Source organism: Lottia gigantea (assembly GCF_000327385.1).
Source record: "Lottia gigantea unplaced genomic scaffold LOTGIsca_131, whole genome shotgun sequence".
Taxonomy (NCBI): Eukaryota; Metazoa; Mollusca; class Gastropoda; family Lottiidae; genus Lottia; species Lottia gigantea.
Window position 1 is genome coordinate 96,630 of NW_008707443.1, and position 25,937 is coordinate 122,566.

The following is a 25,937-nucleotide window of genomic DNA, read 5'->3' on the forward strand; positions in this document are numbered from 1 at the left end:
CAAAAGAGTTTCTTCCCTTTAATCATAGTTATCAATTTTTGGATCTTGCATTTACTACAGTAATGGGCTGAACATTGGGTAAAATAGCTCTTCGCTGATCGTCAAAAGATGACCCTGGATTCGCCATTTTTGGGGGTTGAATATATTTAGTAAGTCTTCAGAAGTACTAGAACAGTTTACAATTCGCATGATTTCATCAAAAATATCTCAAACTAGAACCTTCACTATATATATAATTATGTCTTTCTATATGACAGAATCTAAAAAAAAAAGACGAGTCGTGTTTCAACTTTCAAATGGATTTAAAGGCTCAAATTTCGATAGTGATGTGTGAAGACTATTACTGATTAGCTTAGCTAAAAAAAATCTAAGGTCCGATTTGTCTAAGGAATGGTGAATCTATCCTTTTTAAACAACGCGAAAAAGATAACAGGGATAATCTAAGAGAAAATCACGAAAAAGGATATAAAGGAGAAGAAGGTTATGCCATCGATCACATGCCATCGATCAAGGATTAATTTATAAAACTTGGAAAATGAGTCAATTTTTATCAGTGGACAAGCTGGTGACTTAATTAAGTATCCATAAACATTATCTTAAGCGTATTTTAAACAAAATTAAATTGACTTTTTTGCATTTACAGGGATTCCATTTAATAGTTATTTTGAAAATAATAATAGCCTATAAATAATCTTATTGGCTAAGTTTCAGAATATTTATTTTAAGAGGTAATATTCCTTTAAGTATTATTAGGTGTATTGATGAAAAATTATTATGACATAGATCACAATAAGTTTTTTTTGTATTAACAGTAAACACCAAACATCGTTTCAAGTTATTATTTCCTATTGAAGGAAATCGTTCTCACTTATATCTACAAAAATCGATACAGGCTGGTACAGGATAGAGATACGTAAAGTTTGGCTCATGAGATCCGAGGAGTTCCTTACTACGGTTGAGAAGGAAATGAAAAGGAAATCTTAAATCCTACGTTTTTGCACCTAAGATTGGGCAACGCCATGCATTGTGCAATGGATGCAATTTTTCCAATTGTCAAGCCTGAAGAGCAACTCACGGAGCCTAGGTTTCTAGATTTCATCTTTGGCTATTATAAGCGGTAACCACACTTGATTGTTCAGGCATTCCATTTTTCGGGAAGCATTGCAAAGAAAACGACCCCACCAAGGATTTGGGATCCTACCCAAAATGACTCCAATCGGCCTGTAAATAAGCCGATATCATAATCTGGTTCTTGCATCGCTTCCCTTTAAATGCTCAATCACGTGACAAGGGAAATCTAAACATGGCGCAGGACAGTAAACCACGCGTATTAGTACTGGGAGGTATGTATGATATTTTCTCTATGTCAGTCTCTCATTTTAATTTAAACAATGGAATTTGTCGTTTTAGTATTCATTGATGACATTGATACCGAAATAATTTCTGTTCTGCGCTCATCTCTCTTGTGTTGTCTTCATAAAGAAAATAAATGAATCACATTATTTTTTATGGTTTTGTTGACATTGACTTGACTGATCAATCATCCAAATTAATCACTGTTAAGATTTTGATTGATTCAGAAATAATTTCAACTTTGAATCATAGTTGGACGCATCATGTATTTTCTTTAAGTTTTTGTTTTTAAAGCTTGAATTATACATCGCCAAATATTGTAAATGAATGCATAGGCGTAGCTTGTTGGCAATAATTTTGTGTAGGCTAATTCAAATTGTTGTAATGTGGAACAGTGTCAGAGGAACTTAATATTTCATTTAGGCCTGATATTAAAAAGTGAAAAATGTTTTGTTCCTTTGTGAGGTGTTACGAAAACCTTCTTGGGATGAAAGATTAAAAATACTTTTGATGTGCATGATCATATCTTATGTTGGGATCAAATTAAAGATTTTACTTTGAGACACATTTTTGTATGAATTGAAATGTTAATCTCCAAATATTACTGAGAGTCTTAGTTTGTCTTTGGGTTGATCAAAATGCCAACCATTGAAAACAAAATTATTTGAAACTATGATTTTACAGAGGGAGATTTTCTGTTAAAAATGTTTCAATTTTCACATGAAATTTCTTGGAGAGAAGTGTGTTCATTTCAAGTGCAAAATTTTCAAAACTTATATATTCATGGACCCAAAGGCAATTTAAGACAATTGGTATACACTTGAAAATCATATTTTGAATATTTGTGACATGAGAGAAAAGTTCAATTTAGAACTCAATGTAGCCAGAGAATAGCTAGTACCACATGTAAAAGTAGATACATGTATAAAATGTAATTTGCAGTATTATTGTAAATGATAAATTTGTTATTTGACTAAGATTATGTCTGAATTAAACCTTTTCCTGGTTCATGAAATTTTACTTACAGATGGAATTTGAAATAGGCCTAGGCGTAGTGTATTTTCAAAATTTCTACCATGATTGCACACTGCATTGCAGTGTCTGTTTTAAGTTTTCGGCTGGAGATGACAATATTGTCAGGGGTGAGACATAGTATTTTAGGATCTTCAGCACAGAGATAACAAAAAAAATCCAAGGGGTTTCATGTTTGCTGTTGTTTAAATTCATTCTGAAGATGATATGGTTGTGTGTCAAACATTCAATGGCTTGTTTATTGACCTTGTTGCCATATTATATTACAATAATCCTTTAGCGATCCTATATTACAATAGTTTCCAGAATATGACAGTACTAATTAAGTTCATTTCTGTTAAGCCTCTTAGAAAGGGATTAGATTCTTTGTAAGGTAACAGAATCAATTTTTATTTACAGGTACTGGATTTGTTGGTAGGAATTTTGTGCACTATCTACTGGAAAATGATTTGGTGTCAAAGGTAATATAAACTTATGTTTTTATAAATGTGTCAGACTATAAAGTTAGGAAGTACCACTAGCTTGATCCTGGAGAAACTAGCATCATTAGCTAGCACCAACTGATCCATTGATCTGAATTCATCTACAACTAGGCCTACAACGTAAAAATGGCAGTTCTTATCGGTCTCTCAATGATTGTTAAGCTAATCCTCTTCTTTTTTTTGTATTCAAAAACTTAGAGATGAAAGCATATTATTTTCCTTAGAAGGGATACATTAATGGCTGATGGCCTCTAGCCAAATTAACAAGTGGCTATATGGCTAGATTCAATATTAATATTCATGTTGTTGACAGCTGGCCTAGTTATTGTTTACTATCAATATGGTATTGTATAGGAATTCTGACCTCACATAATATTACTGTGACATATTCTATTATTGTTGCCACCTGTACCATTGTTTATATTCTTATGTTCAGAACTTACAGAACTTTGTAAAGATATATATGCACAAATTAGATGTTAAGAATTCTTTTCCCATTTCTTACCCTATAACACTGTTCTTGGTATTAAAGGGATAGGTGCGCCATTTGTTTGACCAATCAAAACTTTGTCTTAGAAATGGGAATTTTGTAACTAAGAACACTGTCGAAATTTGGCCTTCAAATCCATGTGTGTCCAGAATTATCCTTGTTTTAAAGTGAGAACTCTTCAACTTAAGATACTCTGTGATATATAGTAAAATTTCTAGTTTGAAGTATTTTTAAAGGAATTATATGATCTTCGTACATTTCTAGTACCAATATTCTGAAGACTTTTTACATATATTCAAGACTAAAATCAACCCTCCAATATGGAGATGGCAAAATTCTTTCAAGTTAAAATTGAAGTAAAAAACTATCATAAAGAACATATAAAGAATTAGTAGCTTTTTTGAATCATACCATTCTATCAGATGTCTGTAGTTTTTCACAGTATAGGGCAGTAGTAAAAATTGCTACAAATATAGACTGGTTTATAAATAAGAGCTGCATTATAAATGCTTGATTTTAATGGAATTTTGGGATAGGTCAACCCTCCGTTTGAGCAATTGTACCTTAATTTCAGAAACAGGAATTTTTTAGCTAAGCTAATCAATAATAGTGTTCACAGCTCACCGTCTAAATTTTAGCCTTCACATCTATGTATGTCCAGAATTATCCGCATTTGACAGTTAAAATGACGACTCATCTTTCTTTAAGACTTTCCCAAAGTGAAATTTCTAATTTGAAATTTATTTGAAAGGATTAGGTGTTTTTTTGGTACTTCTGAAGACTATTTACATAATATTCAAGACCCAAATCAATCCCTGAAAATGACGCAATTGGCCTTTAACATTGATTCAAGCTGATGGAGATAGTCAGTATAAGGATTAGTACAAATTGTATTATTGAGTTATGAATAGTAATAAAACAATAAATAAAGGTACTATATAAGCTTATTAGATTATGATATTATGTAAATATTTATTTGGTAGATTAGAGTTGTTGACAAAGTTCCACCTCAAATGGCCTGGTTAAATCAACAACACAGGGTAAGTTTATATAATTTACATTGTAAACAAATTATTGATGTCTTGCCTAGCCTAGATAGTATCATATCTCAATTACTAGTGTCACTAGGAAAATACTAAGTAATGATAAGACAACATTTTTTTATATAAAGCTTATAAAATATATATATATTTTCTCTCATGTATTTCTTGCTGTAAGCTTTCATAAACTGAAAATGAAGATCAAGTTGAAGTTCAAAGCGTTTTCTGAAAATTTTCTTTTGTCCCCTGTAACTTTGTACAATGAAACCGTTCCATTTTTTTTCATCCGATTTTCATGAAACTTGGTATGATCAAAAACTGAGTTTGGGCAATTTGTAATTTCTAATTTTAACCTCTTTGTTTATTCCCCTTATTTCAAATATAGTGAAAATACAACATTAGTTCCTTAAGTTTATTTTTTATAGCTGTATGATCAAAAAATGAACCCTGTTGTTAAAGGCTATGATCAAACTGTGAAGGTTAAGTGAGAACTTTTGCAAATAATTTGACTTGCACCGTTGTAGGGTACTGGCATATTTCTTCATCTATTAGCACCTGTAAAAAGTGATATTTTTTTTTGAAGGAAAGTTTTACCAGTCCTCTAATTGAGTTTAAACATGGTAATTTGATCAATCCAGGTAAGCAATAGCTTGGAATATCCCCTGAATTTGGTTTTGAAAATACATTTTTTATCTCATCTCAACAACAAATATTGAAATGTGATGATTCCCCTCATGAATCTGAAAATTCTATAAAAACATGTATCAACATAGAAAAATGTATCAAGACATGTATCAACATAGAATAATGTATCAAAACATGTATCAACATAGAAAAATGCATAACCATAGAAACATGTGTAATAAAACATGTATCAACACAGAAACATGTATTGAAAAATGCATAACCATAGAAACATGTATTGAAAAATGCATCACCATAGAAACATGTATCATAACAAGTATCAACATAGTATAGAAATATGCATTGAAACATGTATCACTATCAGCATAGAAACATGTATCACAATCAGCTTGGAAACATGTATCACCATCAGCGTGGAAACATGTATCACTATCAATATAGAAACGTATCTATATCAGCATAGAAACATGTATCGCTATCAGCATAGAAACATGTATCACTATCAGCATAGAAACATGTATCGCTATCAGCATAGAAACATGTATCATCATCAGAATGGAAACATGTATCCTCATCAGCATGGAAACATGTATCATTATTAACATAGAAACATGTATCACTATCAGCATAGAAACATGTATCACTGTCAACATAGAAACATGTATCACCATCAACATAGAAACATGTATCACTATCAACATAGAAACATGTATCACTATCAGCATAGAGACATGTATCACCATCAGCATAGAAACATGCATCACTATCAGCATAGAAACATGTATCACTATCAGCATAGAAACATGTATCATTATTAACATAGAAACATATATCACTATCAGCATAGAAACATGTATCATTATTAACATAGAAACATGTATCACTATCAACATAGAAACATGTATCATTATTAACATAGAAACTTGTATCACTACCAACATAGAAACATGTATCATTATTAACATAGAAACATGTATCACTATCAACATAGAAACATGTATCATTATTAAAATAGAAACATGTATCACTATCAACATAGAAACATGTATCATTATTAAAATAGAAACATGTATCACTATCAACATAGAAACATGTATCATTATTAACATAGAAACATGTATCACTATCAACATAGAGACATGAATTAAAACAAGAAACATGTATTGATATAGATCAACCTCAAACCAAGATAACTAGTTGTTGTTGTTGTTTATTATAGCCACAACAGAAGATGCTTTTATTGATTCTGATGGACATGATTTTGACTATGTTGTTAATTTAGCTGCAGAAACAAAATATGGTCAGTCAGATCCAGTAAGTTCCTTTTGTTTACTAATAAATTTCTTTTGTCCAATAAAATTTCAGGAAAAAAAATCTTAATGTGCCTGCAGTAAAAAATTAGATTTGACTGTCTCAGTGAGTAAAACACATGCTTCTCTAACCTGAATATCCAGGGTTCAATCCCTGAATATGTTGTGATATATTTTTCAATCAGTGGTTTCCCCCTGTCAGTGATGAAGGTATATTATTATTATAGGTATATGAAGAAGGTATTATTAAACTTAGTAATACCTGTATGAAAGCAGCCAGTAATCATCCTAATATTAAAATGTATGTAGAATTTTCTAGTGGACAGATGCACTCTACAGATAAGGTTAGTATTCCGATTTCAGATTGAGAAGAATTTACTGTAATGCAGAATATGAAATTGGGTCAACTAGATAGACATTTTTTTTATTGTCATCTTGAATTTTGTGTTGTTTTTTATGAACCATGGAACAGTGGCAGGATGCTCTTATGTGCTTAGACATAGCAAGTTTGGGTTATTTCTGCTGCAATGGCCTAAGGAAATAAATTGTGTTTACTATTATTTTGATACTAAAATATTAAGATATTTTTTTTTTATGGGTGGTAAAGTACATAATCAGTTGAGTGTATTATTTTTGAGAATTAGAAACCAACGTCCAGATCTCATACAACAAAATGCCACCCTGAAACTTTCAGTTTTATTTTTATAGAAACCTGTAAAAGAAGATACTAAATGTGAACCATGGACACATCTTGCTAAACATAAACTACAAGTTGAAAAAGAACTGTCTAATTACCCTGATTTGAAGCATATTATAATTAGACCTGCTATAATATATGGTCTAGCAGATAGACAGGGACTCAGTAAGTTCATATATATATATATATATATATATATTTTATGCACCTACATTCGATATCTCTCTTTTAATGCTTGACTCAGTTGCATTTTGATATGTTCCTCTTCGGTACTTTAAATTTTCAACATTATAGTGTTTTATTAAAGTCATCACAATGGACTGTGACCATTTGTGATCCTGCAGCGACCAAAAACGTTCCGGATCGCCAGAAAACGTGACAAAAAAGCGAGAAAAAGTCCCATATGATTATAAATTCTTTAACAGTCTTACTCAATCTGCTATATGCAACCATATTGTGTTCCTAAGTCACGTCTCTATTAAATCTAAGGGCTTGGTGCATTTAACTATTATTGCATTCATGGAGATGTTACGACTTTTGTCTCAAGACATTCTCCATTGTCATATTTCATTTTCAGCTCCTAGGCTGATGATTGGTGCTATTTATAAATATACAAATGAAAAGATGAAGGTTCGTTATAAAAACTTTACGTAAAAATTGTACAAAACCATATAAGAATGTGGACTTAGTATATATTATACCTTTGACATTTCTTGATAATTTCATAGATGCTATAGTTTTCATCTGATTTGTATAAATTTATATGGGCATATGAAAAATAATTAATTCTTGGATGGGTTTGAATAAGAGGATATATGAACAAATATTTACTTATTGCATTTGATTTGATAAGTGTCCAAATCAGATACTCATTGTTTAAACATCAGAAGCTATGAAATCTGTTTGATCCTTTTTGATCAAGATTTTACTGAACACAATTTAAAGGTGAATTTTGTGAGATCATGGGTGGGCAGGTGAAGTTATCCACAGTTAATCAAGAAACCTAATATCTATATTAACTGCTATTGTATTTTGTATTGTTGTAGATGTTATGGACTAAAGATTTAAAGATGAATACAGTACATGTAGTAGATGTATGTCGAGCTACCTGGCATCTGTTTACGCATGGTAAATCAGGTGAAATCTATAATTTATGTGATAAAGGTGATACAGGTTAGTTTCTCATTCTTCTGGATTTCTTTCTTAAGGGGACACATTCACCATTTTTTGACCATTTGTACCTTAGTCTCAGAAACAGGCATTTTTTAGGTAAGCTAATCAGTAATAGTGTTCGCAGCTCACTGTCAAAATTTGATCCTTTAAAGCCATGTGTGTACAGAATTATCTGTGTTTGAATGTTAAAATGTTACTGATATCTATCAAATGTCTAGTGGCCCCTTGTCAAAATGATACTATGAAATAGATGCGGGATCATAGCTGGGCCAGCCTCTTTTCCTCTTTGTTTCCATGTAGAAATGCTTCTTGATATCAAAAGCTTGATATTTTGTAACTTGGATTTAAAGGAATATGCTATATGTTTTCTGACACTCAATGGGTTGAAGACAAAAGTCAAACTTGGCCTGACAGAGAACTTATGAGTGCTGGCATTGCCTGTATAATATGGTATTTGAGCTAAAATATCACCCCATTTTCTCATTCTGAAAGTCCAGAAGCTAATTTCATTCTTTTTGCGAAAGTTTGTCTACAAAGAAAATAATAAATATGTCTCTATTGATTTTTTAGCCACAGTTCCTCTTTGATTATTTCAGATCAAGGTGAAATTAGTGAACTAGTATCAGAGATATTTTCTATTAATTATGACTTTGTTGGTTCTATCATGTCTAATATGGCTAAGGTAAGTGTCACAAGTTGTTCAACTATTTTCTTGAATTTAAACTGTTGATTAGTTTAGTATGGATCTAAAATTTCCAAGCATTGTTTTTGATCTAAAAAATTGATTTACTACTAGAATTTGCAGTCAGCTGGATTGCACAAAATCATGATGGCAACTGTGATATTTCAGGCATTTTTGTGCTCAAGTTGTCTAAATTGGAGCTTGATTGAATTATCTCATTTATTTGTGAAATTTTAAGGTTTTACGCATTGGGTTGGTTACTTGTCGAGTTCTGCAGGTTCAGGATTGGTGGGATCAACAGGACATTGAATAAAACAAGTTGAAAAAGAATGCCTTTCACGTGTGCCGAAAAAATAGTAGGTGCATTCAGAATTCAAAATGGCGGAGAAAGGAATAGAAAGGAAAATTTGTCACATAATCCAGTTCAATACTGTTCAATTGAGTCCAGAATTGGAACTCATCTATTGAGCTCCATCACAGACTGCAACAAAGGATTCATAAATCCCTTGCAAGAATAATCCCACCTTATCTCTAATAAATATATATTATAGCTGAATATGAGTAGTATGGTAGAAGATATTAATGATAGTCACCTAGCACCCTGGGCTGATGCTTGTCAAAAAGATGATATTTCTAACACACCTTTAAATCCTTGTATAGATCAGGTAAGATTCCAGTGGCTTCAAAATATTGCATGATGTATTTATGGTGATACATGTTTGGTTGTGTATTGATAGTTTTGAGATACTATGCATTCTGACAAACCATATGTTTGTGTGTATTATACACAGATTTCTAGTCCTAAAGAGCTCTTTACTCATAACTCATAATTTGCTTAATAAGGGGTGTGCATTATTTAAAGTTAAATGATTTTTTCACAATTTCATGGAGGTAAGGTAGAGGTGCGTATTATACATGCTTGTGCACTATACTCACAATTATACATTTCATGAACTATTATATGATAAACATACCTATTTAGATGGTAGTAAATAGAACTATTATTTCAGGAACTATTATATAATAAACATACCTATTTAGATGATAGTAAAATAGTATTATTATTTCAGGAACTATTATTTGATAAACATACCTATTTAGATGGTAGTAAAATAGAACTATTATTTCAGGAACTATTATTTGATAAACATACCTATTTAGATGATAGTAAAATACTATTATTATTTCAGGAACTATTATATGATAAACATACCTATTTAGATGATAGTAAAATACTATTATTATTTCATGAACTATTATATGATAAACATACCTATTTAGATGATAGTAAAATACTATTATTATTTCATGAACTATTATATGATAAACATACCTATTTAGATGATAGTAAAATACTATTATTATTTCAGGAACTATTATATGATAAACATACCTATTTAGATGATAGTAAAATACTATTATTATTTCAGGAACTATTATATGATAAACATACCTATTTAGATGGTAGTAAATTAGTATTATTATTTCAGGAACTATTATATAATAAACATACCTATTTATATGATAGTAAAATAGTATTATTATTTCAGGAACTATTATATAATAAACATACCTATTTAGATGGTAGTAAAATAGAAGAAACAGGGTTTAGATATCTTTATACTAAATTAAAAATAGAATCATTACGAGAGGTTGGTACTCAATTGTATTTTTGATATGAAATTTTAAAGACCACTTTGTTTGAAGTTACAAATATGAGCCAAGGCTTTCTCCTTCCTTACTATGGAGCTGCAGGTGTTAGGTAACCTGAAGGTCTAGGGATCAATCCTGGCATAATAAAAACCCGATTTCCCCCTGAGTGATGCAGGTCAGAGAGGCTGACATGGAAAAAGCCTCTAGTCGTTTCGATAGAACAATAAATCAAGGCCTCTTGTGCTACATGTTGTGAACGATCCCTTGACAGTTAGAAATGGAAACAAGAGTAGGTTAATGCTGCTGTGTTTGCAAAATTTTGTACATAGCACACTGCACGGCATTGCCCGTCTTCACTGACCTATAAGCTGCAGAAAAGTAAAACTCTATAAATTTCAATTCATTTTCCCTTCCTTACCATGTTTATAGTTTAAAGCTGTTATTTTTACTGGCTGCTTTCTTGGGATAATGTCCCTCAGGCCAATCTGAACTAAAAAGGACAATTCAAATTCTGTATCGTTTTTTATCCTATACACTTTTCATTTTTCAGATGTTACAAGATTATTTAGATCTTGGATTATTTCCGAAATGTTTATTATCTGGTGAAACTCATTTTATCAGACCAGATGATGGAGAAGAATATGAATCCTGATTGAGTTATTATTAGATTTTATTACATCTTATACAACGACTCAGTTGTATGCAAATTATTTATATATTATATCATATCATTATCACATTCCATTCTTCCATACCATTTCATATCATTATTACTTTGTTTATCTAATTCCTTGATTTATATGAAGTTTTAAACCTATTTAAAGGTGGAGTATGGACTGAATTACTGGTTATTATATATGTATTTTGGATTATCTATGGAAAATCAGACTATCTTTTTAAAGAACTATAAACAAAGGACTTCTCCCTTAATTTCAATAGAAAAACCTTGGGTTCTCTCAATTGTTGAGTTCAGCACATTTATGAATTTATGAAACATTCAATAAAATGAGTTTGAACAGAATTCATAATGCTTTGCACATGTTCTGAAAAAAATAGTATGTGTAGACAGAATTCAAAGTGGCAGAGAAAGAAATAGATGGGAAAATTTGGAATATGATATATCTATTTTACCGTTTGATGGAGACATGATATGGTAATATTATTTAGAAGATAGTACATACTCCACCTTTATACCGGTAATTCAATCTCACTCTTCTTGACTCGCTACTATCAACTGATAATGACTGCTGAGGTTAAATTAATTCAGTTTCGCCAAGATTATGTGAGGATTATTTTTATCATAAACTGCTTGATGTCTGCTTTTCATCGAGTGTAGCTTACTTAATTAATTTAGCCTCCAAACTGACTGTCTTCCTGATTCCATATTTCAATTTCAACGTCATGAGATGAGCTTGTACTAATGAACTCAAAGAATGGTACTATATCTGTTGTTTCTATGGTTCCTTAAACTTGAATTTCCAATTTTTGCAACATGAGTAATTTTAAATTCCAACTGTTATGTATGCATTGTTTATATTTTCCAAAGAATTATATTGTAGTTATTGATGTTGATGTTTGTTTAAGCTTGGTTTTATTTTTTCGTGTTACTTCTTTGATATTACTAAATGAACATTAAAGAGACAACTGCACCATTTTGGGCGGTTAATTCTAGACACATATGGATTTGAAGGTTCAAATTTGACGGTGAGCTATGGACACTATTTCTTACAATAATAAAAATCTTGTGCAGTAAAAGCCCCAGTCAGATATTACTGGTAGATATATTCAACTCAATTCATGTTCCCTCTTGTATGTCTCAATATCATTAACTTCATATCATTCCCTTCATATTTGATATTTACATCAGTGCCTGCTTCTCAATCAGAAGAGATTTTCTAAGCTTATTGTTAGCTTCTTTTGTATTATATTTGCATAATATAAATTATATTTGATTTAAGGTATAACAGTCCGAAAGAGTTATTTATATTAATTCTTGGATTGCATGGGAAATTGAAACAATACAAGGCAGACATATATTAATAAATTATTTTGAAATAAAATTGCTCTAGATTCTGGGTTAAATTGCCCAAAGATTTTTTAGGGAAGGTTGCATAAAATGCCATTTTTGGGGGTTGATTTTATTCTAATATGTAAATAGTCTTCAAAAGTGCTAGAAATATACGAAAATCACATAATTCCTTTAATAAATACTTCCAACTATGAATGTCCTTTCTATATATCACAGAGTATCTTAAATTGTTGTAACGTGGATAATTCTGGACACACATAGATATGAAAGCATAAATTTTGACTGAGTTGTGAACACTGTTACTGATTAGCTTAGCTAAAAAATTCCCTTTTCTGAGATGTAAGTATGATTGGGAAAAAAAAGGGTGAACCTGTCCCTTTATTTAGTTTAGATGAAAAATGAAAAAAACATTGTTCAGTCAATATTACTTTCAACTATTAAATGTCCTAAGGTTACAGGGAATTATTAAAGGATACTTCCTCTTAGAATGAACATAAAATTAACATTCTTAATCTTGGCCAATGAAAGAGATTCTGTGGTATATTTATGACACCCAGTCCACTGATGAATATATACTCTTATTGAACAAGTTTGAGAATTTAAATTTTAAGTGCATTCTAAGAGGTAGTATCCCTTTAAAAAATGTGCTACATGAAGATTTAGCTCTATTTGAAATTTGCTATAATAATTCAGGGACTCTATTCACAAGCACTTAACCATTATAATATTCAGATATTTGGAAATATGTTGGTACAAACAATAGTAAATGTTCTAATGTTAACGATAATTAGGCAACATACCTACTGTTTTGTTTAAGTGTTTTAATTCTTTAAGGCTAATTATAGAGGTATATTGTTTAATTATTTGGTATCAGTGGTAAAAAAAGGAACAGGTTGTGTAACTCTGTAATTGTAAAGGGATAATGGTACCAAGAATTGAACTCTAACAAATAATTAGATAATATCTCTTTAAACTAACTGTGTTATTCTCATATTCCCATAAAATCTAGGCATTAACATATCCTTGCATGGTTTATTTCATTGATTTTTGCAAATATTTTATCATTTTGGTGCTTTTTTTACAGTTCTCTAATGTTATTGACTGTTTTCAAACTGGTCTGTGGTTTTAGGCCTAGTTTATCCCATTGCTGCCAAAGAATTCAACTGGTAGTATAATTATTTCCATTATGAATAATTCAACAATTAGAATAGTGAAACATCTGCCTCTATTCCAGCCTCTGATCGATTGTGCATGCAATTTTGCATAGTATTCCTTTGATGGAACAGGAGAAGTGACATAAATGGTGTAGGGATATTATGTTGGTATTTCTGATCTAAAAAAATAGCCATCTTTGGCAACGTATTTAGGTTTTAATAAAAATCTTTAAATCCCCTACACCTTTTGAGTTGCAATAAATCCCCATGCAACAGGGCCTTTTTCTGTCTCTACACCAGCCAACAACTTTCAAATTGCTATTGGAGGCTAGAAGAGAGGCACATGTTTTGGGCTACAATTTGAATAGCTTTATTGGATCTAATTTTGATAAGATAATTCCATCAAAAAATTTAAATATATTTTAGCTACTAAGGGTTTAAGGGAATTGATTTATTGAACAAACCGCTTGCTAGCAACAGATAAAATATTTCTTGAAAATTATATGATAAAAACAGAGTTTATGGTGATCAGTCAAATTAAAACATTTTAAACTTTCTGTTGTTGTTTATTCCATACTCTGCCTACATATTACATGCTCAATTTACGTAGCCATTATTAAAGAGATTTAAAAAAAAGTTTAAAGGGTACACTGTTACTGACACAGATTTGATTTGCACCATTCCAATTTTCAGTCAGCCTTCTTTGGATCTTGTAATTCTATTAAAACTAAGCGTCCTTATATAGTATTAACAGATTTTGCAATAGTGGAGTCTTTAAATGTTGAGTTTGAGTGGAATTGCAGGAACCCCAGACATCTTATTGAAAATTGGAATGATATAAATCAATGCTATCAGTATCCCTGATACTCATAAAAAGTTTAGAACTCTCTTTACAAAACTTTAATGTGATATCTTGTTGCAGATCAAATTTTTTATCCATGAACATAACAAAATTGTTGATAATTTCAAGTACTATCATTGATTTCATGGTAAACTTTTCCTTCAAGCAAGTAAATAATTCCACAGCCAACAAGTTAGCCAAAACAATTTAATCCTGAATATAGACGTCATTTTGTTTATATTTTGATTTCCTTGAAAATTTTAATTGATTTTGATTTTAAAAGCTACATATAGTTTTGAATCCAAACCCAGAAAATATGCCTCCCCTATACTTGAACAAGAGATACAAACACAAAATAACTATATTTAAAACCCTCTAGGAAAAACATAAATAAACCAAACCTCCATTTTGACCTAGACCTTAATATTAATGTACAATTGTAATTTGTACATGGTACAGTAAGGTTAATGCCACACCTCTACAGATATCGTTAGCTCGGTATACAAAATTTAACTGTACTTGAATTCCACCGTAATTATTTTTGCCAATGCCAAAAGTTGTTTTTACAATTCCCACAAAAATAATTAGCAAAATTCAATTCACCCACTCAAGTCCACATACAGTAGTGTCTCCTTGAAACGAGGTCATGTTGAGGTCATTATTTATTCTGTAAACTACCCTCATTTATCAAAATGATATTTTTATGTCAGATAACAATACGATTTCTTGTATGCAATTCACCTAACAACCAAATTGTTTCTATAACAAATCTGGCCCTACTAATCCTCGGCCTTAATATTGTCACGGTTTGGGCCAGACTCAAAATGTCACATTTTAAAGGAGTTGCTCCACTCCATGTTTGTATAGCCAGTTGCTGCAAATTTTTACCATTACAAATGCCAATTTTGGAAAACCTTTCAATACTTGCTCTACAATACCCCTGTGCCTCGCAGGGTACCAAAAAACAGTCAAGGGATAGGCGTTACTTACACAGTTCTACAAAAAAAAGTGAAAAGCCTACCCCTTGATTGATACATTGTATGAATTGTTGTATACACTAAAATAAAACCACATTAAAATAGACAACCCATTCCAGCTGAACACAATGTTAAAATCAACCAATACTGATTTCAACATTAACAGCTATGATTTGGGTAAAGAAAATCCCATTATATTGTCTAAAACTGAAGCAAATTTATACGGATCTCCAGGCACATATGGCTTTAAGTCTGTAAAGTTGACTGACTCTAATGTTTCTACCAATTTACTGAAAATAATATAGTAATTGAAAGACAAATGAAACAATCTGACTAAAATACACATCTGATTAGCCCAAAATTCCTTGCATGTAAAGGGGCAGTACACAAAATTTTCCTTATCAAACACAAATTTATAAGCGAGCAGTTATATATTTATTTGACGATCAGCACAGCCATTAATTTGCGGTATTTTTCAAACAATTGCCAACAACTTGCAAAATAAAATAGTGGATAGTTTCATATATAAACAGGTTTATTCACTCACCTAGTGGTACAATAATAAAGATAACCAACATCAGCAAATTTCTCAGCAACTTCATACTGATGATTATCCATCAGTTTTTCATTAATAACTACTAATAGAGGTTTCTTTGCTCCTAATACATCCATAATACTACCTGATCCTGTAAATCATCACAATAATATATAAAACTGATGATTGATAGAATAACTTCTGTTAAGTTATTTTAAGAAGCAAATGGTAACTAGGTGAAATGTGGATCAATGAATTAGACAACACTTAGTTTTTCCCTCTGATCTTATGAAATTCATTAAATGTAAGCTAAAGCTGTAGCTCATTTTCTAATTTAGGAAGGCAGAGAAAACATCTAACGTAATTTCGGCAGTTAGAAGTAGAATAAATTATTTTGTTTCATGGCACCTCCAGTGACAAACTTGTTAATAATTTTACAAATGTCTACTATTTTTTCTATTTCCTTCTCTAATAAATGAATCCCGAAAATTATCGCAATAAATCGTATCATTAGATGAGTATCATATAGTGTATCAAGGCTCTAATGAATTACATACTCCATACCTGCATGACTAATAACTAATGAAGCTGTTTGGATGTCTTCCTCTAAAGAGTTTTTAAATTGGTAATATTCTATATCAAAGTTTTTAACATCTGGAATATCTGGTTCAGTACCATTTCCTATCTGTAGCATTAACTCTGTATATCCTAGTTTCTTTAATACCTACAAAATTTCAACAGTGTTTGCTAATATGGACAAATATCTAAGAAAACATAATATTATCAACTTAAGATTGTTTCATAGAATTATTTTTCACCTCTATAAACCATTTAAGTAGCCTACTGTATAATGATATCATTTTTTTTCAACCCAACCACACCATTTTCCTATTAATCAATACATTTATGCTTAATCACTTAAGATGTAGGAATCTTAGTTGAAGGCAACTAAAGTCTAAGTTGACCCCTCGTCCCAGCTATTTTGAATAGAGAACCATCCTCCTTATATGAAATTAATCTGAGAATTCCCTTTGTGCTTTGTTTAAGTAGCCTACAGGTAGCCTACTGCATTTCATCAAGAAAACTCTGGTTTTTACCTCCACTGTTTGAGATGATGAAACATGGTGTATGAGCTCATCAAATTGTGTGGTTCCTACAGTCACAAATACTTTTTTATCAGACATGGAACTATTCAAATTTGATCACCTAAAAAATAGAATTTCACGCCATAATTTAATTAGTCATTTTCTTCAATGTACATTACATTGCATATAATATTTTATAATCAAATTCTAGCAGTACAATACCATAATCATTTGAAATTAAGACATTAGGCTATTAATATTAGACTGCACACATTGAAAAATGACTTGGCAGCATGTTTTAGCTGGAGCTAAAATGAACTGGTTGTAGCATTCCTAAGCTCCACCTACTTTGATCTAAGATTCTATTTGGCTCTCATGATTGAGTTATCCAAAATTTAAACCATTATGGTTTTCCTCAATCACACATTTTAAGCAAATTATTTTTCAAAACATCAAGAGAAAAATGCAATTTATGTTACGATAGAGTTTAGATGAACATTAAATAGGCCTTGGGCTTGAGTTTAGTTTAGTTTAGATGAACAATCAACAATGCAAGGTGGATCTATTTGGAGTAGCCAAGTGTGAGTTGAAATCTGTCCTAGACAAATCCTTACAGTTTGTATTCACTACCGATATTTTAGATTCAGCTATGAATGAGTAGTCTTCACGTTTCTGCACTGTTATTATATTAGCCTATGTTGTTGTTGACGTCGGTGTATCAATTTCGTTTCGGATAACTTTTGGTACAGAATTTTAAATAATCTTTAATCAGCAGCAAAAAAATAATCTGAAAAATAAAATTATGACTATTTTGGGAAATTAGATATGAAATATTGAATTTCTATATGTCTAATCTTGAAATTCTTTTTAATCATAATTAATTTTTGAGGTTCATGGATTTGACAAAATAACAACAACAATTTTAGCCAATCACAAGAAAGAGAAACAAACCTTCACAGCAATGGCCGTCAACTTTTTGGACTTGGAGGATAAAGACCCCAAGATATTTTGATAAATATCTGGCTATAGATTAAGATACAATTTTGATATAAAGGTACATTTATATAAGCAGTTACTATTTTCACTAATCATTAGAGTAGATTCATTGCATAGTCGTTTTTATTCGTAATACGCATTAATATTTTCAACACCTGCACAGGAAATTAATTTTTATCATCTGTCGATCTCATTGATAACATTTTGATAGAGGCATAGAGCCTAATACTAGTGGACTCAGAGGTTAATAGTATGTCGTAGTCCTCTTTCAGAAAGTCTTTTTTTTTACTTCTCTTCATAATGCATAATAGTATAATATACTCAGGTCAGGCTTCAGTTTCACAATTTGCCCTAGTATCAGCTTAGATCTAGTTGTCATCTTATCTTGTGTAGTTATGATTATCCAAGCCTGTTAGAATCAGCTCCTCGTAGGTGAATTTCTGGGGACAGTTTTCATCCTGATACTTTATGGGGACACATAGATGTACATATGACGATATGTTGAAAACCACCACATTAAATGGTTATTCTTTTACAATATATTGCAGGTTTTAATTTAGAATGAATAATGAAGTGTTGCCAGATTCATCTGGTGCCCCATGGTCCACTACAGCTGTACCAGTAGTGATTAAAGAGGTAAGTTCTACCTTTGCCAGGTTGGATTATATTCCAGCTGATCTCTTAAGATACTGTACCACCATTACACTATGGCTATGAGATCAAATGAATTATCAATAGGTCTACTTCACTTTAGTAAGATGCAGATTATTTGAAGGGGAAGGACAACACATCCAAAACTGAAATCCAATAACCTAATATGTAAGATTAATCAATGAATCAGACATATGGCTAAACTGGATCAATCAATAAATGACATTTTAAATATAAGCTTATATAATAATGTCTAAGATAGCCCTGTGTGCTGTGAATTAAGTATTTTCACAAGAATAGCTGAGGGGAAATTTGATTTTTTGTGGATTCTGTTATTAAGACAACTGAAATCATGGTAGAAGGTCGTCAGTCTTTTAGCCTCTATCACAAAGTTTCCCTTTACTTAACTTACCCATGAAAAACTATACCAAGCAAAACAATGAATATTCTTATTATTTTACTTCAATGACATGAAAATAACCCAGCCCAGCCCTAGTCACACCTATAATTCAAAAGCCATGTTTTAAATTTTTATGAGATATGTAAGCTTATAGTTGATGTAAGTTACTTATTCAATTAGGATGAAGATGAAGAAATTGTAGTAGATGGTGGTGCAGTAGGAGAAAATGATAAAAGTATATCAGCTGTTTTAGATACAGCAGGACCATCACATTTACCAACATCACCTATACCACTCAGTCTACAGTCAGAGTTAAATGTAAGAGCTGAAGTAATTGTAGAGCAAACTTTAGGTATGTGGACTGTTTTCAGATTTTTTCTTCTCACTAATAAGTTTTTGAAAATGTGACTTATCTTTGAGTGCAGAAATAGATGATGATGTAAAGAGGTTTTCTAAATTTTCACTGATAGTATCAATTTGCACCATTCCAATTTTCAATCAGACATCTCTAGTTCTTGCAATTCCACTAAAACTAAGTAATTGATGACATCACTAATTGCAAAGGGCCTTATGTGATATATAAAGCATATTTTGCGATTGGTGACATCATTAAACGCTTATTTTTAATGTACACACGCCTTCATCCAATGAAATGAAGGAGGGGTTAAAAATAATGAACCCCTCAGATGGGTATTAACAGAAATGAAGAGATGATTCAATATTTTTTGCAGGTTTAGGACCAGGTGAAGAAGAAATGTGGCAATCTATTGAAGAAGATATTGATGTTGTTTCATTAGATGCTGCTAATAATCGTAATGTGGTTGAAAATCGAGAAGATAGAGGTAAGAGATACAACTGTTTAAGTTTGGTAGGCAATTGGTCAATAAATTAAGATTTTGATTTACAAATAAAATGACTTACATATATATGAATAGAGCTATCTGAATAATAAGTACAGTTATATTCTGAAGAAACAATATATTATAAAATTTGATTTGAATTGCCAATTGTAATGATATATTTTGACATCCAAAAAAATTTTGGATTGCCAACTGCAATATGATCTTGCCTAAATTGAACCATGGTCCTAATTCAGTCTGATGGGGTAATATTTTCATGGGCTTACAATCATTCTATTGTTGGCAAGATCTAAGTGCATCAATCTAAAAGCAGTGTTGGAATACTAAACGAGAAGAGAAAGCAAGTTGATACTCCTGTGCTGATGATATTACCTCTGTGCATTTGGAGCCTTTTTTTTAAACTTTTTTTAACTGCTTGATTTATTTCATAATCTTATCCTAACTTTGTTTTTCAGTTCCTGTAGATGCAATTCATACAGTTTCTGCTCAGAATCACAGTTTAACAGAAGATTTCAGAAGCTACATGGGTCATCTATCTGATTTGAGAGAAAGTCCAGTTAGTCCACCCATACATCCACCATGGGAAGAGACTGCTTCAGGTGCCTCGGGAGGTTATTTCTGTCCATCAGAGGAGGATGGCTGTATGTGGAATGGAGTGAGCAAGAAACATAGACCATTGCCTCCATGTTCTCATGGGGCATCCAATGTTCCTTACTGTGCAGAAAATCCACACAGTACTGCTGAAAGAAGAGCACAAGTTCCTCATCAATCAACCAGTTATCAAGCCAACTCCCAAACTGATGGAATGTTTGATTCAACCAACCCGTATGCATTGTTCAATCTACCAGTACCACTACCTCGTAATTCTTGTTGTCAAGAGAGAAACAATGATCGCAGAAGATATGGCATTTGTAATTTAAAACGAGAAAATCCATCTCGTAATGGAGGCAACAATAGTCGTAGTCTTCATCAACCAAGTTCTTCTCAGGGTGCCCACATACATAATCCTGGTTTTGTACGCCATTCTCACTCACCTGGTTTTCTTCCCAGACCAGTTGATAATGGTCCAATAGGCTCAGTACATGTACACACCAATAGAGGCCTTGATCATGGAATGCCTCGACCACATTCCTCAAGTTCTGCACATTTTCAAGCTGAAGCTCAGAATCCCAGATCGTTGGATCCTTCAGAAACTTCTAGTCGAACATCAGGACATCCTAATCACTTTGTTCGGCGTGATCGCAGAAGACCACCACCACCGCCAGTTATGGAGGAAAGGACTCTTCCTGATTCTGCTGCAGTAGCAAGATCTGTGCCAACAGTTCCACAGCCAACTCAAGCGACAGTTGACATGGATATGGATCATGACTATGTGACTGATTGTGAACAGCCAATGAGAACCTGCACAACAGTTCAGGACATGGAGAAATCAAACTGTATGAAGAGTTCTGATCAATCTGAGATGACAGCCCAGACCAGTCAAGAGACCAGTGAAGCTGATTCTACTGTAGAATATGATGTGGTTGGTGCTAGGTCTGATTCCCCCATTATTCCTGATGTCCATATCACTGATGTGACTGAAGACAGTGATGTAGAGGTTGTCAGAATTGAAACAAATAGGTGAGTGCATTTTGTGTAATATTATGTGTCAGCTATATCCTTATAAATTATTGAAGGAACAGGTTCATCATTTGTTTGACTAATCGTATGTTAGTCTCAGAAACGAGAATTAGTTCAATATCGATATTTGAGGCTTCAAATAAATTATTGATAAACTGTATCCTATTTTGTAGAACAAGAAACAGACAAGAAGCTTCAGGAAGAGCAACTGTGGTTGTTGATTTAACAGAATCAGATGATGGTAGGTACAATTCTATTAGATACAGAAATTCTTTTATCACCTAACCTAAATTGTCATTGCTGATTTTGATGGTTGAGCATTGATATTTGAGGGAGAAAATTTAAAACACAATTCAATGCAAAGTGTCTGTCAGATTGCTCTACTTTAGGTTTCACTTTACCACAATTCTTGATTTTGACTTGTTTTGATTGGTTGAAAATAATATCATTAGACTGAAACTGTTGTAAAAGACTCGTAAGATTACAATTGAAAAGAAAAATAAAGACAAAAAAAAGACAAAATTGTGATCTAATTTTAATTTGATTAAACCATTAAATAAGCTTATCCATAATGGCTGATCAAAGATGCAGAGAACTGTGCTTTCTGTTGTAAGCCGGAACATATTAAATAGGAAGTGACTATTGTTACAGCAGTATACTATATAAAACAACAGATGTATAAATGGTTTTCAAGTTACAGCAGCGTAACACAATGTCTAATTTCGGGCAAGTTAAGGTGCAGGCACACAAGCTGTCATTGTCAGAGATTTTTGTCTCCGGCTCGAATCTTGAGTGAAATCTTTCATGTGCCCATGACAAGATTATCTTGTCGCCGACAGGATTTATAATATCAAACAAGTTTGATAATTGTCTCCAATAGTTTTATCGCCTACAAGATAGACTGTCATCATCCAATCAAATTCCTTTTCCTTTCAATTGCATGCTTACTTGATTATCGATAAGGTGGAAAACAACAGACTGGAGATTTTTGTCTCCTTGTGTGTCCGTGCCATTCGTTGAAACTCAACACACGACTTAAATCGGCGACAAATGTCTCTGACCAAGACTGCTCGTGTGCCCGCACCTTTACGGATGACTATATCTTGCCTTTTCTTGAATTATAACGTAATGATATGATTTAGAATACATGATAATTCATTAGAAACACCAATTAATCAAATAGTTTGCTTAATTTGACACTAAAAAATAGGAAACTCATCTTTGAATATAGAGGTCATAATGGAAACACATGACTATATACAATATTAGGATATAATAAGTTTTTGTAATTAGAACACTTTTTTTACTGTATATATAACAAAAGATATGTGCCATCTGCCGTAACTTTATAAAAATTGATTGTAAACTATGGCTGCCATAACTTTTTCCTGTGTCTATTAAATAAATATTATGAATTAATATAATGCCAAGATTTTATTGAATAAGTTATATCATTGAAGAAGTGCTTGTAGAAAGCTATTATGGAGAAAATTACCTGTAATTTCAACAACATTTATTGATTGAAGATAGAAAATCAATAACAATTATTTTATACAAGTAGAACATCTCTTCTCTCTTTCTGCTTTTATATTAGGCCAGTAAATAATATTCACTGTCAATTGGGTATTTTTAATAGTATTTTTGGGTTCGATGGTGTCAGTTTATGCTAATTTGTGTAATATTGGTATGATAGTGATATGCATTATGTTGAATATCTGTTTTTGGCTGAACTAAATGATCGAATAGCACAATATTTTTGGCAACATTGACAAAAAACAGAAACCCATATAAATTTGAACACTGGGATAAAGAATTAGTCATAATAACAGTTTTGAAGAAGCTTCAACCCTTCAAGGGGTTAGGAGAGCCTTCAAATCCATGTGGGTCCAGAATTAGCCGCGTTTGAAAGTTAAAATGACATGTTATCTTTTCTTGAGACACTGCCATATATAGAAAAAACATCTATAGAAATAGGGAAAGAAATTCCTAGTTTGAGATATTTTGAAGGAATTATGTGATTTTCGTATATTTCTAGTACTTCTGAAGACTATTTATATATACCAAGGCTCAAATCAACCCAGAATGGCGTAACTGTCCCTTTAAGCAGTATCCAAGCAAAATAACCTCTTTTGCAATCCAATATTTGCTAGGATTAGCCAAATTTAAAATTTATCAGGATGATCTGCCAATCTAATTATATTCTTTAAAGTAAATAACATTTACTACTGGAACATTTTGAATTGCTACCAAATTTTTAAGAAATGCGAATCGCAATTTAACTTGATTAGCCAAAACTAAATTTGGTGTGTTAATCAAAATTTTCAATCTAAACTGAACCCTGTTTGCAATGCTTAAAATTTTGTTGATGTTTTTTTCAAAGAATTACATGTCATGGCCTTACAAATTCTAGTGTTGGTATTGAATAGTAAATATTGACATTGATTATTGTTTTATTTTAATTATAGAGAACAATAATGTTTCCAGTACAGCTAGTCAGACAGTCAATGAGATGCCGATATCAACCCAGCAAACTACTTCACCCCCAGTACCTCTCATGCTTACATCACATATCTCTATACCTAATAATAGTAACATACCCCCACCCAACCCTCCTCATATAACCCCACGCTCTTACCCTAATTTACATCACTATCACCTTCATCAACCACCCCCAGCCCATACTCAAACCCTACAACACCCTAGACCAGCTCATTCTTGTCGATCAACTAACCAACATGATCATATTAACTGTCAAGATTACTGTAATGGGGTGAGTATTTATCATTTTGCCAGTTTTGGTTAAGTACTGTACACAATTCAACATTTTTGGAACCATTATTAGCAACATCTCGGCTATACATCTTATCTTGTATGCAATTTTTATACACATGGCAACAGTTCTGTTACGTGGTGAGCGAAAAGTATTACTTCTAAAGTGGCATGATTTGATTAAATGTAACCAATAAAGTTGTCCAAATGAAAAATGATTCTTTGATGGTAAATTGTCGTCTGCTTTTAAAATTGTAAAAATGAACTAATGGTGTAAAGTTTTGACAAAGGCCTGATGGTCTGAATATGCTTCTTCGCCTTACGTGTCTCATTTTGTTTTTGTAGCATTGCTCATCAAACAACTGTCCAGAAAGATTATTTAGAGATGGCAATCATTGTCGAGCACACAACATGGTGCCTAGTAATCAAGGCTCAAGTAGTCACAATCAACATGTCACAAATCAACATGGCGGACATGGTGTTCATTCAGGATATGGAGGTCACAATGGACAACATCCTATACCCCACGCTACACCTTCTAATACCCATAATCATGATTACAGACTCCATCATCCATGTGTTGGTAAGCAGACACCTCATTATCATTTAAAGAGTGTTGGATTAGGGTTCAATTTGCGGCTTGCAAGATCATGGGGTCCTATGGCTCATGTAAACTTTAGGGATCTGGTTTTTGAATAGCAAGTTGATGAACACTCACTTTAAGGCTGTTTTCCACATGTTTGTGTACATGTGCATGCGTATTGATAAAAAATACTACAATTCAACTTTTTCGCAAAGAAATTTTTCGCGTGAATGTCTTATCCAATCAGATTCGCAAGCATTGGCTAATAACATTCATGTCATATCATCATGATGTCAAAGGTGCTGTGTATTTAGTGAAAAGTAGCTGTTGAAATTTTCATTTGAATTTTACTTTAATTTCAGGATCTTGCAGTCATAATCATATGTCTCAAATACATCGGCCAGCTGCTCAACAACCTCCTAGAGCCCATTATCACCATCATCATCATTACCATCCAACCCCATTTACTGTACCCCACATGACAATGACACCCCATCCACGCTTTGTTCCTCATCAAGCTACAGAGATGTCCTGTAATCATGTTGATCCTACATCTAATGCTGCCATGTATGGTGGTCGCGATCCAATGTGTGGTAGAAATGATCCAATGCACCAGCATCAGCATCCATCTGTGCCTGAAATGGTGTTACATCCACAACCACGCCCTGTACCTGACCCTATGGTACTACATGCTCAACCCAGACCCTCCTGTATGATGACATCACAACACTCACAGGTCCCATTAGCACATTCAGATATTTTGATGCAGAGGTTGGTATATTTTGGTTTAAACATCTTAGAGTTGCTACCAATCTACTAGCTTCTCTAAATAAGTTCCCCACTATGTCTTAAAAAAAAAACTCTGGCTCATTGTGCCTCA

The 25,937-nt window shown here is 32.3% G+C and overlaps 2 protein-coding genes across 2 annotated transcripts; one reads left to right on the forward strand and one right to left on the reverse strand.

Annotated features, from left to right (window-relative positions):
- Positions 1–1,294: 1,294 nt before the first annotated feature.
- Positions 1,295–14,297, forward strand: LOTGIDRAFT_238104 (hypothetical protein). The gene is made up of 13 exons (XM_009049184.1): positions 1,295–1,343; positions 2,785–2,846; positions 4,341–4,397; positions 4,981–5,035; positions 6,262–6,356; positions 6,580–6,696; positions 7,061–7,214; positions 7,627–7,679; positions 8,096–8,222; positions 8,819–8,904; positions 9,456–9,569; positions 10,455–10,556; positions 11,108–14,297. Exons 1-13 carry the CDS (start codon positions 1,304–1,306, stop codon positions 11,207–11,209), a joined length of 1,164 nt encoding a protein of 387 aa, XP_009047432.1. The 5' UTR covers positions 1,295–1,303; the 3' UTR covers positions 11,210–14,297.
- A 331-nt stretch (positions 14,298–14,628) lies between these two features.
- Positions 14,629–17,893, reverse strand: LOTGIDRAFT_205122 (hypothetical protein). Its single transcript, XM_009049185.1, has 5 exons — positions 17,793–17,893; positions 17,191–17,299; positions 16,658–16,817; positions 16,106–16,244; positions 14,629–15,848 (listed from the first exon to the last, which is right to left on the reverse strand). Exons 2-5 carry the CDS (start codon positions 17,275–17,277, stop codon positions 15,725–15,727), a joined length of 510 nt encoding a protein of 169 aa, XP_009047433.1. The 5' UTR covers positions 17,278–17,299; positions 17,793–17,893; the 3' UTR covers positions 14,629–15,724.
- Positions 17,894–25,937: the final 8,044 nt, after the last annotated feature.